This window comes from Pocillopora damicornis, chromosome 1 (genome assembly GCF_964200805.1).
Source record: "Pocillopora damicornis chromosome 1, jaPocDami1.2, whole genome shotgun sequence".
NCBI classification, from domain to species: Eukaryota; Metazoa; Cnidaria; class Anthozoa; order Scleractinia; family Pocilloporidae; genus Pocillopora; species Pocillopora damicornis.
In genome coordinates this window covers 12,125,281-12,145,000 of record NC_142670.1, presented here as the reverse complement: position 1 = coordinate 12,145,000, position 19,720 = coordinate 12,125,281, and the positions used below count along the sequence as shown (strand labels likewise).

At 37.2% G+C, this 19,720-nt stretch overlaps 1 protein-coding gene across 1 annotated transcript; it reads right to left on the bottom strand.

Annotated features, from left to right (window-relative positions):
- Positions 1 to 551: 551 nt before the first annotated feature.
- LOC149052014 (C-type lectin domain family 4 member M-like) lies at positions 552 to 3,934 on the bottom strand. The gene is made up of 4 exons (XM_089180108.1): positions 3,865 to 3,934; positions 1,838 to 1,873; positions 1,120 to 1,506; positions 552 to 715 (listed from the first exon to the last, which is right to left on the bottom strand). Exons 1-4 carry the CDS (start codon positions 3,926 to 3,928, stop codon positions 552 to 554), a joined length of 651 nt encoding a protein of 216 aa, XP_089036234.1. The 5' UTR covers positions 3,929 to 3,934.
- Positions 3,935 to 19,720: the final 15,786 nt, after the last annotated feature.

Here is a 19,720-nt window from a genome sequence, read left to right as displayed (position 1 = left end):
TGCCGATCGCATGACACCATCAGTTGCTTTGTTTAACAAGCTAGGTTGGATCCCGTTTTATGAGCAACATAAGATTGATAAATGCGCAATAATGTATAAGCGAATTAATGGGACTTTGCCGAATTATCTAAATGAACACTTAATTTTAAATAATAAGCGGCACTCCCGCAACACTAGATATTCAAGCACTAATGCTGTTTGTCCTAAATATAAAAGAGAAACAGAAGGAGGACGCTCTTTCGCTGTTTCGGCAACAAGATTGTGGAACAGTACACCAATTGAAATTAGGAAACTAAATTCTGTAGCATGTTTTAAAAAGAACATGTTTGCCAAGATTTTTAAGGAACAACAATTTTTGCATCATTTCATAATTTAATAATTTATTTTTATCTTATAATCGAATCCTGTCATATTTTATATTTTAACTGTATTTATATATATTTTAGCTTACAGTATTTTAGATTGTAAATAGTTGTGAGGGCCACAAGTTTATTAGCCTTTGGCTATTAAGTGCCACCCTCTTTAAATAAAGGCTTTACTTACTTACTTACTTACTCCGCAGTATAGCGATTTCGAATCTCGCCATCAATAAAGAACCATTCCTCTTCGGTCTCAATGGAAACTAGGTCAACTCCACAGTCTCGACAATAATCTCTGTTAAACATCCATGTAAATCCAGAGGCCATAAACACGTAGCAGGAGTCTTTAAAACAATCTTCAAAATAAGAAAACGAGTCTTCAAAATAATATCCATTTGGAGATTTATCGAAGGTAGACAATATTTCTTTAAAACGTGGGTCTCCTTCCATTTACTCACGAGGGTAAAGCTTAAATACGTTCATTATCACGATGTTCTATGACACTGTTGCAGCAATATTTCATTCATTATTGTGAGAAGCTCGAAAATTTTGGCGATGATCGACACGAATTATCAGGCGTAGGTAGATCAAGAGTAATGGCCATTTTAAAACTAAAATGAAAAAATTGGTTTGAAGCTTCCTCACAGTAAGGGAAATAAAGGTGCAAGGTTGTATCATTTTATCAAGGTCTAGTAGCACTTTTTATACGCTTAGGGGCCTTGAGCACACCCCTAGTTTACTCAATTGTGTTGCGTCTTACCTTTGGTAAATTCACAAATTGAGGCATAAGGCTGATCCCCGTGGGTCCCTTGAAATAGGCCCACTTTACTATCATTGAAAGACGTCTTGACTATTATTGCCACATCTCCGTCGTCACTTGGCTGGTTTTTATCCCATTTGCAAATGGTCAGTGGTTTTCCACTCACCCAAGTCCAGTTGCCGGCTTCTTTTTTCAAACCAATCATCCACTTATTATATTTCGATTTGGGTTTTTTAATCAAGTCATTTAAAAAGTTCCATTCTTTTACGGTTTCAATGGAAACTAAGTCAGCCCCCTGCTTTTGACATAATATTCTGTTATCGTTCCAATTCGGTCCTTGGTTTTGCAACATGTAACAGGAATCTTCAAAACATGAAATTTGGCATTCTGGGAAAAAAATAAAAAAAATTATAAAATGGGAATAACTAAACACAAAAAAACATGGATAGCTTGTTGGCAAAGACCATCCACAGCTTTCATAATGCTATTGTTATTTATTTTAATTCGTAAATGGTAGTTCTGGGATCAGAGTGAGAGCAAATTAACAATATTTATTCTGAGGCCTGAGGCATACAGTGGTTTGTAAGTGCACTTCGAAAATGATTAGCTAAGTAATCATTTTGATCCTGATAAATCTCTCAGAGTTTTACGATGTTTCCCTTGAAATCTCGGGAAAGTAAATACATGCTTGTTAAAGTCTTAAATTAGCACTTCTCACCTGATCCATATAACTGCTTTGTCAAAGTCAGCATTACTGTAGAGGGAAATTAAAAAATTTTGTTTTTACATGTGTTGGCGCTGAAAAGTTACTTGTCTGACCGGTTTGCCTAGCAATAGATGAATTCACAGGTGGTGTACCGAAATGATTCGGTATGTTTTTCATTACAAATAGGGAATTTTAAAATAAGATATTACTACCTAAAAGACATTTAATAAAAAAAAATAAAAGAGTTGTATTGACAAATGTCTTTGGCTACTCAAAAATTAGGAGGCAAAGTTTATTAAGCGCTGCTCACGGTTATAAATATCCCAAGAAAGGTTCACTCGCGTATGCAGACTTACTGTAGTCGCAGTAATTATGTAATCTCCAGATTTTATGATTAAAACTCTTTCAATAGCAAGGCGTCAACTCCCACCCCCCTTAAAAAAAACTTGAAATAGGAAAAGGATGAAATACTTAATTTGTGGGAAAATCTCTATACTTGATACACCGTGATCTGTGTAATCTTAAATCACAAATCCACAAATCCAAAGGAACGCGCCCTAAGTTTATAGAAGACACGACATATTTGTGATAGTCACGCGCAGCCGACTTCTTCAATAGCACGTGTACCAACGAGGCGCCAAGATTCCGACAAGACAAGATTCCGCGGGTAAGAAATAAATTTTCGATAACTTATGGTATGCATGTGCTGCATCCCTAACTTTGTTTCCGATCGAGAAGCTACAACACCAGACCGTTATTGCGCAAAATTTCAACATTTTTTAATTCCAAATCTGCTACGCTTTAAAAGGTCCATTCATGTAGTTGTTTCTTTTCAGAAATGTGCGACATAGCGACCATCCCTCCGTGTTTAATGTAAGAGAGCAAATATTTTCCGGTCAAAATGCCTGCCACCGGACAGAAAATGATCAACGCTTTGAGTTTTTGGCCTTTGTACGCTACGGAAGAGTAGACTTCAATCTTTAAACAACGCTAACGAGCTGTATGCGGGCTCTCCAAAACAAACGCAGTTTTTAAGTCACATTTGTGTTGCTGACTAAAATAATTTCGACACGTCCTCTGTGCTAAGCGCTGAAGAGAATTCTCAGAAGGTTAGGATAATTCTCGAAAGTTATGCAATTCCTCGATAGCCTTTTGCAAAATACCTTTCTCCCAATCCAACTTTCTCTTGTGTTTGAACAAGTCTATGTCAACGCAAGAAAACCTCTCTATCTTTCAGACATTTCTGTTTAGTTTTCCAAAATTTATCGACACTATCCCGAGTGAATATGCCAAAATATGCCAAAACTTGATTTATGATATAAAAACATATATTTCGATGAATTTAATGCGATGAGAATAGCAATTTTCCTTTCCTTGCTAAAAGGTAGCGACAAGGTTTTCAAACATGGTTTGCTCTTCCGTTAGATAAACGATACTAATTAATATTATGATGTCATAAAGACTAATTAATTGGCATTAAGCTTTAGGTATCAGATCACAAATAGATCACAGTGGTTGAGGTTAAGTTAAGCCTAGAAATCATCATTAAAATGGAGACAGAACTGGATAAAACCTCCATCACTAGGAAATATCGATTCGGCCCGGCTCGAACGGTGAGACATCTGTCAAACCTAATGTCAACTTCAATCAGCTCAAGTGCCCGTATTCGGCCAGTTAATTAAAAACCATCGATCATTCTGAGAGGCCACTTTACAGGTGAAAGACGAGAGCACTATCACAGCCAAGCGACTGCGTTCATATGATCCTAAACATCATTGCTAGAAATAAAACTGTTGTGCAAACCGTCATAACCCAACAACCATGGTTTAAAATGGTCGCTACATCTTTAAAAATATTAGATTTTGTCATTCTAGCTGATTGTTTTCAAATATTTAAGTCTGCATCGTACTGAAATAAAGAAACGCAAAATAAGTCTTACCAACAAGCCTGATTCTTTTTCCAAAATTATTTTCATGATTTTGTGAAACCACTTTTCTACAGCATTCTGATATAAGAGATATAATTTAGCTGGTACTTACTCAGCGTGCACCTTATAAAAAGCGCGTTGAACATATGTATTTTTCTGGCTTTGATTCCACCCATTTTCCAAATTCATCAATACAAACTATGGATATGTTGCTGTCAATTGTTTTCATGAGATTGATGTAAGTTTCTCTCGAAGGCTGCGCATGTGCAACATATCTTTCAAACTCTTTCGAACTCTCTTGCACTATGTAATTTTGCATATCATAGGCTTTGATCGCTTATTCTTTTTGTGTACCTTAGTAAACCAGCCAAGTAAACCGCGGAGTATTTGCTCCAGATGCGGAGCATTATTTTATTGAAGAGAAATAAGAACTTCATGACAGCAAAACAATCTTTTCCGTTCTAGTTTTATGGAAGTGCATATCGTAATGGTGTAAAATGTTTTCATTTCTTTGGTTGTCGTCGGTTCATTTACCAAAGCGCATATGCAGTGTTTTTTAACGCGTTTTGAACTCTATGTTCGAGTTTCTTTTGATGCACGCACGGTGCTAAGTACGTCGTAACTCTCGATGGGACGCTGTCTTCTCGACGTGGCATAAGTCATAACTTGGTTCTTCTTAAATTGAACGACTAATTAAAATGAAGGCTCTAGGCAATAGATGATAAGTATTGTTTTGCTTCGTAAAAACAAGAATTAATAAACCGCATCAACAAAGCTAATATTAAAACGTTTCAATAAATGGTATTTTCTAATGTACTAGTAAAATAAAACTGCAATCATTAAAAACTGGTCAAGCAGTCTCCGACTCTAAACGATAGGCGGTTGTCCAAGTAATTACATATTTTGTCTGTTGCTAAAAATTTCGTGAGATTTCACTTGTTATACGTGATCAATTTTTTTGCAGTTGTCTTCCGCTCATTAACATTCCCTTATGGTTTATTTCAACACGCTATTGTTATTTCTACTTTTGTCAAGTAATTCAATGGTTTCTAGCTCGTTGAATTATTATTTTTGTTTTAGCAGGCATAAGATATCGAAGAATTTTTTCCAATCGCCGGGTCATTAATTTCTGCATCTGCCTAACCTAATACCTGTTAAATCAACAAATAAAAAAGCCTAGACTGTGCTCTGTTCTGTCTCCAAGCACGCAGGAAGCGCCTAGAGCGCGAAAATCTTCCCCTACTTGCAAAGAGAGTTTCTAGGATTGCTTCTAAATCGCTCGACTTCCGTCGCTTAATGAAAAACTTCTAATGTTTCCGGCTGCCATCTGATGCATAAACGGGGAGCGATAATGTCCGTGATTCTCTTTTCAAATCTTGTCGCAACAGCTTTGAAGGATGTCAATTAAGCTATAATTGTGTTTCTTTTATTCTACATGTGGCTCCTTACACAGATTGCCGCAGCGAAAACAACATGAATAACGATGACTTTTCCATTGTTTTTCAATCGTTTGGCATTGTATGGAAACTGAAAAACATTATGACACTAGCTAAGAGAAGAATCGCCATCGTTTTCTTTGATAATTGCCACCTGAAAAATCTCTTGTCTCAGTTTTTTTTGCCTGAGTGTCACAGGAAGTTCCCAAAATCGATAAAAACTATTCGCATGTAGAAAGTCAAGTCTATAGATCTCATTTCTACGTTATACCTGAAGGAAATAAGAGAGGTGGTACTTACCCAGAGCACAACTTCTCAAAAAGGTTTTGAACATTTTTCTAGATTCGGTTTCACTTATCATCCAACTCGTCAAGGCCACTATGTACACAGATAGTTATCAGTAGCTGTCGTTACGTTACATTGTATTTGGGAGCAGCGCATGAACGGTATTTCCCTCAAGCATTTCAAACTCTTTAGTATTAGCTAGATTTAGATGCAAATCATAATACTCGGTAGAACGTTCGGAACGTGAGTCACCATTTTTTTTTTCCTTAGTCGGACCTATAGACTGAAAGTAATTTGCAGCCGGTGCGTAGTACTGTTCGTCTTCATAAAAGTTAGAAATTCACGACATAAAAGGACTTTTTACAATGGGTTGATTTCTACAATCAACCTATCGCCGTTAACTAAACGATCGTATTGCAATCGACTGCCATTTCCAGTTGGTTGAGTTTACTTTTTTAAGTTAATCATGAATTCCATTTCGGTTCAAATTCATTGCAATACTGTACTGCCATTCAACCGTCCATACATCCCCGACACCTCTTCGATTGATCTGTAAGTTTTACTTTGCGGAAATTCACCTTCCTCGACGACAGAAAGACGACGTTTATCTTTTTATCTGCGGCTTTGATCCGCAGATTGACAGGCGGAATGTTATTAGTTTTGTTAATATTCAGTATCTTATTCATGCCTGAAAACTTCATTCTATGCACTGTGTATATTCGCAGTTTATTGCTTTTCCTAATTGCGGGTGTAGGGAGTCAACATTTTTTTTTCTTAGTTGGACCAATAGACTGAAAGTAATTTGCAGCAGGTGCGTAGTATTGTTCGTCTTCATAAAAATTAGAAATTCACGACATAAAAGAACTTTTTACAATAGGTTGATTTCTTGTTTGAGCAAAAACATTACATTACGGATCGCCGTTGAAATATTTGCTGCTTTGAATTAATCAATATACGCTTACGAGCTCGCTGAAAAGGCGTGAATCTGGTTCGTGGCTGGTCAAAACATGGTTGAAACGGCCAATTAAGGAACTCGCAGTTAGTCGCGCAGAGATCTTTGCGGCTCAGTATTACTCGTTATTTTTTTAGGGCACCGGAACATGCGCAATTAGAGATATACACCCTGCGGAAAGAATAACAAAAAAAGATGACTTTACATAATTTTTGCATATTCTGAAGCACATTCAAGGATATATCGCTGGGTCCTTTGTCAATCAAGGTTTCCAAAGGTCTCCTGTCGTTAAATATTTAAAGCAAAAATATTAAATTCTTGTTATCACTTATAACTTAACTGGTACATTCCACTTTACTTGATTTCTACCGAAGAAATCGATTTACGTTCAAATTGAGACCAGAATTTTATCGCTCATTAAGTTGCAAAATATGATGAAAAAATTACTCCTGTCACCAGTTTAGTAGTCAGTTAGCCTTGCGTAGCAGTCGCATAAATTATCGAGATTGCATAGAAAAGAAAAGGGTAACCGTGACTGGGGCATCATTACCTGGCTAATGATCATTGACACGGACATAATTTTTCGTGCTTTGAAACCATGGAATTAAGGTTGGTTATCTTTAGTTTGATTTAATTCATAATATTTTAGGTTATATATTACTCTGAGGGCACGATAAACTCTATTAATTTAATGTACAGAAGATTGAGTTAAAGAAAAACAGCGACAATCTGATGCACAAAGAAGCGGTTTTTGACGTCGTAGAATTTCAGTTACAGTTACAGGAAAAAAAAGAGGGATAGTGGTTCAGAATGATCTAGAACGAGAGTAGAGCAGAGTTGCAAATGTAGAAAGATAAAATATCGAAATATCATAATTTCCAAAGAACGGTATACACACTCAAGGACTCAAATATAAGAGATCCTGGCAGCTATGAACACTACTGAATTCAGGCCCATTTGGGATTTGAACCCATGACCTCTGCGATACCAATGCAGCGCTCTACCAACTGAGCTAACAAGCCAACCGGGAGCTGGTCTTTATGTTAGGTCTAAATAAACCGTCCAAGTGATGAATAATGGTTGTGGATATATAGTATATATCAAGAATTATTCCTTGCGCCGCGAACCTCTGCGCTTTTCAAGATTCCGAGAAAGCATTCCTTGATACACGCATGCTAAGCCATGAAAAAATTTTTAACTTAGGAAGAATATCATTAATGTCTTGGGGTAGGTGATATATTAGTTAATGAACGAGGAGTAGGATAAAAAATGATGATCTAATTAGAAGTGTTTGCAACCAGTGCTTGGACAGGTCAGGATAAAACGCAGACTGTGGATCGTGCAGACCGCGCAGACTAAGAAATTGTTTTGTTTTGTTTTTTTCTTTTTTTTATCTGACGAAACTTGACAAGGTTATTTCGAGTGTGTGTGAAATAAAAATTAATTGGACAATTTCCAGGTGACCAGCAGACGGGACTCGAGGTTTCATCGGTATTTTTTATTTTTTTAAAATTTATTTTACCAAAAATCGAAAATATAGGAAAATATATGTCACTGTTGATTTGCATTTATTGCTCTTTAGAACTTGGAGCCTGACGGAATAATTTGGTACGGTTGAATGGTCGACGCCGGCTATGATGAATTCCCATCAGATAGAAAATAAACAAAAAAATTGAGTACACACATTTTAGTTTCTTCAGCGTATTATTTAATTAAGAAACGAGGCAAAACGCTATTCCTAAATTAAAATGTTGTCTATAGTACTTGAAGTTTGCAGTTGATACACATCAGTGACTCTCCCACATTTGCAGAATGTTCCTTCGGAAAGTGATTGAAGGTTTATTTCTTTTATTTCGAGCCGCCATGGAGGCATTTAGTTTTGTTTTAAACTGTAGAAGCGAAACGAAGTGCTGTGATCTGGCTCAAACTCGAGTAGTTGAATCACAGTTCAGGAGAAATGTGTTGAACAAGGCACGAAACCCATGACGCACAAGAAATGTAGCGACATTCAAAAGGCGCTCGTTTGTTGCTCATCACTTCTTATTATTAAGTCAAAAACCGGTTCCCAGAAAAGATATTTTTGCCTTCCATTTAACGTCGACCAAGGCGTAGAATAATACGTAGAATAATTTTCTCAGGATGGAAAAAAAAAAAAAAAAAAAAAAAAAAAAAAAGCATAATACTGGTGAAATTGGGTACCTATCGAAGTCGATTGCGTGATAGGTCATGAATGAATTTGTTAGTGTCTCGCAAGGTGAAACAGCTGAAATTCTATAGCGGACAAAGTGCGGACTGCCCGGTCTGCATTCTGCGTTTTATCATGACCGGTTTTGAACCGCAGTGGGCTGCCATGGGAAGTTTCTGCATTGTATGGTAATTTTGAAACAGCTTGCATGCTTCGAATTTCTTTGGTCGCTGAGTTTGGCAAACTTATACTCATCCTTTATGCATCGATTTTCTTGGAAAATTTTTAAGGGATGAAGCTTCAGTTCAGCGAAGAGATAGAGCAACATCTCATCGATCAATTACCGTTGCAAGTTAGGAGAGATTTTTGAAGGTTAGCGTTAATTCCGGTTTGGAGTGGTTTGGAGTGGTTTGGAGTGGTTTGGAGTGGAGGCGGCCCTTGTCTCCCTTTCTTCTCTTAACGGCCTACGGCCAAAAATAATTTCGTAAAAAGACGTTTCAAACGGCCATGAAGGCTACACAAATGCGTTAAATCGGAGTCTTAGGTCTTTCTCCTTAACTTAACGTCTTTAGGGGTTTGGAGTCTTTTCCATCCACCCAAAACCGTTTGCCTTAAAGTAAAAAACTCCATCTTAGAAGTCAAACGCATCAATTTGGTGGGGAAATGATCGGTCCACCAATACTGTACACTCGGAGACAGGAACAATGCCTCGAAAGCAAGGTTCGTGGAAAACTGTTTGCTTCGAGGAATCAATCTTGGTTAAGGGCGGTAACTTGGGAATGTTTTCGAGCCAAGTAGAGATTACCATAATTATAATCCTTCAAATTTTCCGAGGCTCGCGGAAAAAAATCTCTTAGAAACAGCTTAACTTCAAAAACCTCTAAGGCTCGTTTTCATTTTCGACAGAGTCGGAGTTGTAATTAGAAACACAACACGATACAATCTTGTGAAGGAAAATCATGGCAACGGAACCAGAAGAAAAATGTAGATACCAACCCTGTTGCCCTTCATCCAATGAAAACTGGATTAAAGCAGTCGTAAGTCATTGAGAACTGACGATGTGATTGATTGGTTCTTCCGATTCCGCTTTGTTTCTGTGAAATGCATGAATTCGTGTTGGTCACCCTGCTGTTGAAAAATTGTGATTGCGTTACACTGTTACACTGTGCGTCTTGCTATTTTAAAGGCAAGTTCTCGAAACGTTTGAGCTCGCTGATTGGCCAGCTTGGAGTTGAACATTGCTAAGTAATACTCACTTTCGAATTGCCAAATTGTACGTCAAGACTTTAGTTTCCGATCATTTTTCGGTACAAGGACAGAAATAAACTGTTTTTTGTTCTTGTTCAGTAAAAACAATTCTTAATCTCAGTGTTGGATAGAAATTTACCTCCGATTCGGTGATTGGATATCATTCAATATTTTATTGTGAACATATACACAATACTACCAGTATTTAAAAGACTGCGACTAACTAATGCGTATACCAGGAATTAATTTTATTCTGAAGTCTGTGTAAATACTCGTATTACAATACTAAAAAAAATTACGCTAGTTATCATCTCAATAAAATAAATAATTCAAATCCTCTTTGTTATCCGTTGTTAAGATTTTGAATAATTCAATTGTTACATGTCGAGTATTGACTACAGACGGACCAAGAAAGAACTTTTCATTTTATCTCCTTAAGGCGGCCCTGTTTATGGCATTTTCCATAGTATTGTCCGTTGGTGGCCTACTTATCAGCTCCTTATACGGAGCGACAGAATTGAGAACTTTCAGCATAACCATAGTAATCCTTGGTGCTCTTGAGTTTGGCATTGGAATTGCAGCGTCTGTGTGCTGCTGTTTGATGAAACCTTGTACATACTGTTGCTGTGTCTCCCCAGATGAGGTACTGTTTGTAAAATAATTCAAGGAAACGTTTAATTTGAGTGTATTTGAGTCATCATGACAACTTTCTAGCCTGCTTAGCCTGTCCCACTGCCCTACCCTCATTACTCTTATTTACCTACTTACCTTCCTTCCTTCTAACCTGTCTACCTATCAACCTTCCCAACCACAAACTTATTTACCAACCCATCCACTCACCCACCAGCATGCCCGCCCTCATACTGCCCTACTTCCTCACTGACTCACCTATCTGCCTACCCACCTACTGTTTTACCTAATTACCCACAAACTTTCCTACCAATTTACTTTTTCACCAACTCACCCACTCATCTACTTGATAACTTACCTTCCTACTTACCTACTTACCTCCCTACCTACCTACCAACCTGCTTACCTACTTCCTGACCTACCTCCTTACTCACCCACCTATTTATCTCAATCCCTATCCATCTACCAACCTGCCCACCTATTTACAAAAGTACCAACATAAACATTCCCTATTTAGCTACATATGTCCTCAACTACCAAACTTCTCGACTCGCTACCTGCCCAACTTCTCACCCACCAACCTGCCTACCTACCTACTAACCTGCCTATGAACCCACGTAACTGCCTACCTACCTACCCTCTTGCTTACTCATCAACCCGCTTTCCATCCTACCTACTGAGCCACCTACGTTGCTTACCTACCCACCTATCCCACTAACATGCCTATGTGCCCGCCTAACCACTCACCTCTCTACCATTCTACTAACCCATCTCCACCTTACTTACCCACCTTCGTTTCTTACCCACGTGTTTACCTTCTTGTCTATTTTCATGTCCAGCCATTAAGTAACCCACCTGGTTATCTATTTACTTACTCACCTATCTCACTACCCATCAACCACCTCCTTTCCTGCCTCAAAACGTATTCAAAAATCTATCAGAAAGATCTATGTAAACAACAGCCTCTATTTGGCGCCAAAATATGTGCAGATATTTGTGCGCGGATATCATCTGTTTCAAGATGCGAACAGTTTTCCGAGAGCGGATCTGGAGAAAAACTAAGAGCTTCCAAGAACAGATGATGTCCAAGGACAAATGTCAGTTCATATTTTCAAACAAAATAGAGGCTATTGTGTTCATTATCCTTCAAAGATTTTGCAGCGCGCGTGAAAAAATATTTACGAACAACTTACCGTATGCAGCGTGGGTTGTCTTCTTTTGGGTGATTTCCGGTACGACTAATGGACAAATACAATAATTCCCTTTTTCTGTAACAACCCCAAAACCCTATATAATCTTGAGTAAAATTTGAAACTAAGACTTATCGTAAGAGAAATTAAGTTTACAAATTGGGGAATATCAGTTGGATGATACTCTCAGATATCAACCAGTTTTAGCTGGAGTATCTTCGGTCTCGCGTTGCGTTTAGATCAATCGTGGGCGAGCAAAAATGCTTGATGGATCGTAATTACATATATACACACCCTTTATAGTCCTATTACATAAAAAATGTACCTTCCTAACCTATCCCATCCACATATTTACCAATATACATATTTGCAGAGCACTATCTCCTTTTCAATGTCATAATGTCCTTTCTTTTGTCTCTTCTCATCTAAAATTTTTAGAGACGACATTTAGTGCATCCACCACGTGTTCAGCCCATATTGGTTGACAAGCGAACTAACTATGTTTCCGTCGTAGTCCCTCCATAAAAAAATCGCACTCTAGGAATGTGAAACTACGTGAATCTCAAGATCATCAATCCAAATGTTTCAATAATTTTTTTCTTGTCATTTGTGAGTTGACTACTTGAGAGACTGAAAAAAAACCTAATAGAAAAGTGACATCGCATTTTAATAAACAGGCGTGGATTCGTTTCGTAGCTTCATTCATAATGAGAAAGGCATTATAATATTTACTTTCTTTGCTGATTTTTTTTAATCGGAAATAAAACTAGTCTTATCCAACTTTTTAACTGAAAGTCTTATTTTTGCTTTTTGGACGTTTTTTTTTTGTTTTGTTCTATTTTGCTTTTTGTGTTTTTTCTTTTTTTTCTAAAATATGTTTTTTTTTGTTTCACTTTTATTTTTCAGACTATGTAAGACTTGTTTTATGTTAGAATTGCGTTTTTTTGTTTAGTGTCACCTTAGAGTTTTACATCTGTTTAATCGCGAGTTTCTCCCATAAAATTCCTTATGAAGAAAATAAAAACTAAAAATTTAGTAATGATTATGTTGATTCTTCATTATTTGAAGTAAAACCTTCTCAAAAAGTGTCTTGTGGAGATATCGCGAAGCCTTCTCAAAAAGAGTCCTCTGAGGATAATGTCTATGATAAACTCAGGAAGAGACTACTACGACATTTTTTAGTAGAAAAAAGTCAGCACTATAGCCAAGTGAACCACCTCGTTAAAAACTCACCCCAGTTCCCTAGGTATTGCTTTTCTCCCCGGATGGGATGATGATCCGAACCAAGTTTACCTCTGATTCGTCCGAGCTCTGGCACTCATTAATATCCCTGAGTGGAGAGAGGGACTATGGAGAGAGGGACGGGCGGGTGGAGAGAGGCACTCGTACTGTATGTGAGACTATTCAAAGTGTTTTTCCAAAGACCTAGCCATGGCTCGAACCCAGACCTCTTAGCTTAGCGCGCCAATTGGTCGTGCCATGTGCCGTGAGGCAGAATACAACCTGCTAAACATTTTAAGCGCTTAGTAACTGAGATAGTTCTTGAGCTCCTGTAAAACGCCCATTTCGTTTACAACTCAAGAAATCTAGTGTACCTCTACTGAATTAATTCATTTTATTTTGACAATCCATATCATGCCAACACTATCAAATGTATTTGCAGATTTTATATTTAATATTTTCTCAGAAGGCACGGTAACGAATCCTGCAATCTGACTGGTTCTTAGTACGGTCTGGGTTTTCGTTATATTTGGCCACGAGCACAGTAGCGCTTTCGTGAGTCGCCGAGTACAACTCTAACTTCCTAACCATTTTCCATCAATATATTTTGTTTTGCCGGCAGTGCATTATTTTTAAGCAAGGTATTTTTACCAAATCAAGCCGATTAATAACTTATTAATCGTCTCTTTTCTCATTCTCAAATCTCTTTGATTGCCGGCAGAAAATTGTTTTCGAAATTAGTGTGTAGTAGCATATTTGTAATTAAATGGGTTGACTCGCGACCTATAAATAGTTTTCAGTCAACTTTAATCCTTCACAAAATGTAACTCAGAAATTTAAAACTGAGATATTTATTGACAATTGAATTAATCGAAAAGACTTTCATTCATTCAATGTCTGAATTCTCTTAAACTATTTTTTCGTTGTAGCGAAGTTTTCAGTCCTACTTCAAATACACTTTCGGTCACGTTCACTTTTGAGTCGACCTGTTCAATTTACCATTTGCACTGTAAATTTCATTGCCAAAACCATATGAATTCAACGAGCGAAAGCCGCGAGTTATTTGATAGAAAAAGACAAGAATTTACACGCTCCGTCGTTTCAGAGTTTGTTTGAAGGCCTTTTAAATCACCTTTATCGCTACGCAAATGAAAATATTTCGATGAGGCCTATCTCTTTAGCTTGCATTATCTCTGTTTTAACTACCATTTACTCTCTTAGAAATAGTTCAGTTTAATGAGGATCTTGCCGTTATTACAGCCCTAAATTATTTGGGTTATTTTGGCGGGAATTTCATGAAGTTTTAGAAAAAAAAAATAAAAATGTTATTCACCAGGTTAGGTCGGTCCGTATCGGGAAAAAAAATGTGCTCTCTGTCTTGAGCACCGCACTCGGCCTTCGGCCTTGGGAGTTACTCAAGACTTGGCAGTTTTTCCCACTATAGACCTCCCAGCTGGCGAATAACATATATGGCTCCACCTAGACACAAAAGGTTAGTTAGATCGACGCTCTAATGAAGTTTGCCTTACATTTTATGAGACAGCACTGTATTTTTCCCTTTTTTTCTGCCTATTTACTCTCTATTCAGAGTTGACTAATTTGTTTATGAATGTGTAATACCTCAGACAATACATGGGAGAGAAGACACACACTCCAAGAAGTTTCTGCTTCTCGTTGTGTTGATTTCTGTTCGTTTGGCGTTAATTATTTTTGTTTTGTCTATAGAGTTCAACCTTATTATGACACGCGCATAATTCATGGTGAATTGTAGATGTTTTTTGTGGTCAAGATCATCACAAGTACGCCCTTGATTCATTTTTCAGAAATTTTGCTTTTTGACTTTAACTATAAATTGAGCCAATAAATTTATTTCGTCAATTGGCAGTTTGAAGGGCACAGATATGTTAAACACTCCACCAAATATTAGGAAATTTTACGGACAGAAACGCAATGAATCCCACTCGAAACATTTCGATTCCTACTCTAAAAAACTCCGTGTGACTCACTGGCTTTAAGCTTAATTTCGTCATCGTGACTTAGTTAGACGCTGAGGAAATTAAGCATGGTGCGGATGCACAATGCAATACCGATAAATGTAAAAAAACAGTCATAATTCTGGTCAAGAGAAACACTTTTATGGGTACAATGATAAGTTACATGTAAAATTGTTTTCGGGGCCTAATCAGATGGTACAATTTACACTCCTGTCCTCCTGATGGACACAGCCGTGGTCTCCCCATTCATTCCGTCTACAGTGAGATAACCAATCTTCCGTCCCTAGGCATATGACTTATTCCACCCAGATCGGACCAGATCCCTGACCGCGTCTAGAACAACCATGAGCCTGACATGCATCAGAGAAGCCAAGCTGACGACCTACGACATTGGCCTCGTTGATTGTCCAGTGATCATCAGACACTGTGAGAAAAATTAAGAGTGCCGGTTTTTCCTAGAGTTTTGCATCCTTGTTGCATCCATGCCTTGATGTAGGGAAAAATAAAGTAACTTAGCTCCATTTTCCACACATAGCCAAAAATGTGCTACCTAAAATTTCTTTCATTTGCTCTGAGGAAGTGCAAACGCCACTCGAGAAGTCAGGTGACCCACTTATGCAAAAGATCGTGGTGATAAAGAGCTTTTCTGAATAGCCTAGAGCGTTCTATGGGAACCATAACAAACTTATATAGTATATAAGTAGACACTCTGATTGGCTACTAAAACTCCAAATATCCGTTTCTATTCACCTCTTACTGATTTGCTTAGGATTTGCGCCCGAAAATAGTATAACCATGGCAGTAATAAATTAGCTAAAATCATATTTCTGTGTACTATCTCGCCATATTAGTGTACACCAAAACAACTGTTCACCTCAATGTCGTTGGCTAGCAATGGATATCTACCTTGCCACTTCGCCCCCACCAGCCATTTCCACTCAGATGAGTAGTTGTTAAGTATTATTTCGAACTAAATCTAAAAGAGATACTTAATGGCACTGTCCTTTAAAGCACTTATTGAAAATAATACATAATTTATACATAATCCTTTCTAGATAAAAATATAAAGAATATACCTTCAGCTCTAATCCAATGCTAAAAGCCAAAGAATTGACATTGATAAGTGATAGCTCGTACATTCGTTCCATATGGTATACGTAGCTCGCTGCTTTCACCAGATCCCTCACATGTTCTTTACCTGTTGAGTTATTTAGTTCACAGTGGTGTGCTTCTGCTCCATTATGTCTAAAATAAAGTTCACGCTGTCACAGTTATGGTTGAGCCGGGTAGCAATGATATTCACACGTGTCCCTGCAATCACACTGATGTTTGCTATTAGACGTTCCCCCACGAAGAACAGAGTGGATGGAAATGCTAAGATACGGCATTAATCTAAAAAGAAAATCAATGAAACATCCGATTACTCTAGTTCTACCTCTCGGAGAGTTTTAGACGTTGCTAAGCATGTTATTTAGAGATGACAATACGAATATTGATGATCCCGGCATTTTTTTGGATCCTCTATTGAAATAACAAAATACAGAGGTTTAACGGGTATTGGAAACAGTGTTTGCATCATGCGATATCAATCGATTTTTCGATTCGGTAAGCTCGGTAGAATATTTGACCTCCAAAAGCGATCAAGATTTTTTCAATAAAAATGTAATTTTTAAAAAGAAGTCAATTCTTTACATAGCAGGCGAGTAGTTGTTGCAGTAGTTTACGGACAGAGGTAAAGTAAAAACTCTTAAAGCCCAAGCCCGAGGGGTGTTAAAACTTGAGAAGCGCTCCTACTTAGCATTTAACAATTTTAAAGGAAAAAATCTTGAAGATGAAATCACCACTGGTGTATACCTTGCTTTTAAACCCAAATTGTCCTTACCTATTTTAAAGGTTGTTAACTGATTTTATTTAATCGGTTTGTTTGTTAGGAACACACAGTTTCAATAAAGATATTACAAAGAGCCCTATAAACTCTCTTAAAGTTTAAGGCCTTTCGTAAAAATTGGAAGATGAAATTGAATATCAACTTGAGTATCAATAATCTTAAAATAATAATCGCGAAACATCTTACCTACTCGTCGACTAGGAAGATTTCCTGTCCGCTCTGCTTATTTAATATTATGTTTATTTCATACTTGAAGTTATTTCTTTATCCACGCTGTAAAAATTGTTTGCGATGTAAGTTCGGTCAAATAACAAATGCAAAGTTATTTCCACTGATTATGTAAGATTGTATTATTTTTTCATTATGTCTGGGCTAAAGAAATATCAATGGATCTCATAATATGAAACTCATGTCTTTTGAAGGACATTGCGAGAACTCTGTTGGACTTTTTTTTTTGGAACGAAAATTTGGTAAACTGAGTCTCTACAGTAACGATTGTGGTACTCTCATCTCCAGAAGACAAAAAAGTGAATAAAGGGAGGATATTTTCTCATAGATAATAACAAAACAAAGGACTAAAAAATGACAACAGTTTTGCCTTCAATTTTCAGTCTCTGAAATGATGCATTTCGAGGTTTTCGTTCGAGGTCGCAAGTCTTCAAAACTCGGCCAAAAAGGAACCTTTATGATGTTAGAGAAATATCTGACAACAATCCGCCGATTAAAATTGCGCTGCTTAGTTAAAAGAGAGGTATTTTTACTTCGCGTCTCAAGGACACTGATAATACATTGTTCTGCTACAGACTTAAAATAAAATAAACATTTTTTTTCCTAGATACGCTGAGAGGGTACGTCTCAAAGCAATCAACACCAAAGGTATCAGTTCATTGTTGCTTCGAAATTATTAAAGAAATCACCTATCACGAGAGCCGCTTACAAAAACATTCTTAAGTGTGAGGAATTCAGTTCCCTAGGTTACGAGGCACAGTGTCTCACGGCCACTTAAAAGCACTTTCTGTGTCAACTTGATCTCCAAGAATCTATTTTTTTAATTATTATTTTCCAAGTAAACTAACTTCAAATTCCATGGTTGACTTAGTTGTGCGTAGATTAACTTACAAATGTGCAAATAAAACTGTCATTATTTATCCCCTTAGAGGCGTTAAAAGATTTCTATTCTATCCCGATCAAATTTACCCAATCCTCCCTCAAGGCTCAGTAATTTTCCAATGACCTATCACCATTCATTAGAAGTTAATTCCCAGTCAATTTTCTGTAGCCCTCCCTTTATACTGTGTTGGTGACGACTGACATCCCCTTCCGTTCCCCCTGAAAACCACCTGATCTCCCCAATTCCACCCCCTTCCCCCCAAGTGATATTTGATGACTGGCCCGTAGATAATCGTCAATGAAGCAACAAATACAAAATCATGGATAAGGTGACAGAGTTACATTAAGTGACAGAGTTACATTGTTCCTTCTCTATAATATAACATAATGAATATGGGTAAATTAAGTAACAACGAGCTTGTCGCCTCTCTATAATATAACATAGTGGATATGGGTAAAACTGAGTAAGAGAACGACATTGTTGCCTCTCTTTAATATAATATAATGGATATGGGAAAAACTGAGTAACAGAATGACATTGTTGCCTCTCTATAATATAAAATAACGAATATGGGTAAAATTGAGTAACAGAACAACATTGTCGCCTCTCTATAATATAACATAATGGATATAAGTAAAAATCGAGTAACAGAACGACATAGTTGCCTCTCTATGGTATAACATAATGAATATGGGTAAAATCGAGTAACAGAACGAGCTTGTCGCCTCTCTATAATATAACATAATAGATATGGGTAAAATTGAGTAACAGAACAACATTGTTGCCTCTCTATAATATAACATAATGAATCTCAGTAAAATTGAGTAACAGAACGAGCTTGTCGCCTCTCTATAATATAACAACGGATATGGGTAAAATTGAGTAACAGAACAACACTGTTGCCTCTCTACAATATAACATAATGAATATGGGTAAAATTGAATAACAACGAGCTTGTCGCCTCTCTATAATATATTATAATGGATACGGGTAAAATCGAGTAACAGAACGACATTGTTGCTTCCCATAACATAGTGGATATGGGTAAAACTGAGTGAGAGAACGACATTGTTGCCTCTCTTTAATATAATGGATATGGGTAAAATTGAGTAACAGAACGACATAGTTGCCGCTCTATGGTATAACATAATGAATATGGGTGTAATTGAGTAACAAAACGAGCTTGTCGCCTCTCTATGGTATAACATATTGGATATGGGTAAAATTGAGTAACCGAGCGACATTGTTGGCTCTCTATAATATAACATAATGGCATGAGTAAAATTGAGTAGCAGAACGACATGTTGCCTCTCTATAATATAACATAATGGATATGAGTAAAAATTGAGTAACAGAACGACACAGTTGCCTCTCTATGGTATAAAATATTGGATCTGGGTAAAACTGAGTAATGGAACGACATAGTTGCCTCTCTATAATACATTTTTCTGACACCTGTTGTTTGTTCTATTATAATATTCAGGAATATCCAGCTTTGCTTTCTAAATGTCGGTAAAGTTTACACACCTTAGGTCTATCTAGTTCATTTTTGGCTTTGACATTTGAAAATCCCCAAAACGGTTGTCAAACAAACATCCTTTTAAGAAAACGACAGCAGTCTTCATAGAAACGAACACTACCTAAGCAGTAGTGAGAGTGATGCCTGAAAAATTCAGGCCTGCGCGAGATTTGAACCCATGACCTCTGAGATACCGGTGCAGTGCTTTACGAACTGAGTTAACTAGCCAAATTAGAGAAGGTCAACCAACATAATGACCTATTGTAGTCTGGTAGCTTATGGTTGGTTTGCTCTACTGTAATATTATCG

Excerpts from the sequence above, each read along its gene's own strand:
- LOC149052014 (XM_089180108.1), bottom strand. The coding sequence starts at position 3,928 with ATGGGTGGAATCAAAGCCAGAAAAATACATATGTTCAACGCGCTTTTT. Across the intron at positions 1,874-3,864 it reads TTTTATAAGGTGCACGCTGA|TAATGCTGACTTTGACAAAG; the intron begins GTAAGTACCAGC and ends TTCCCTCTACAG. Across the intron at positions 716-1,119 it reads AATTTGTGAATTTACCAAAG|ATTGTTTTAAAGACTCCTGC; the intron begins GTAAGACGCAAC and ends CTTATTTTGAAG.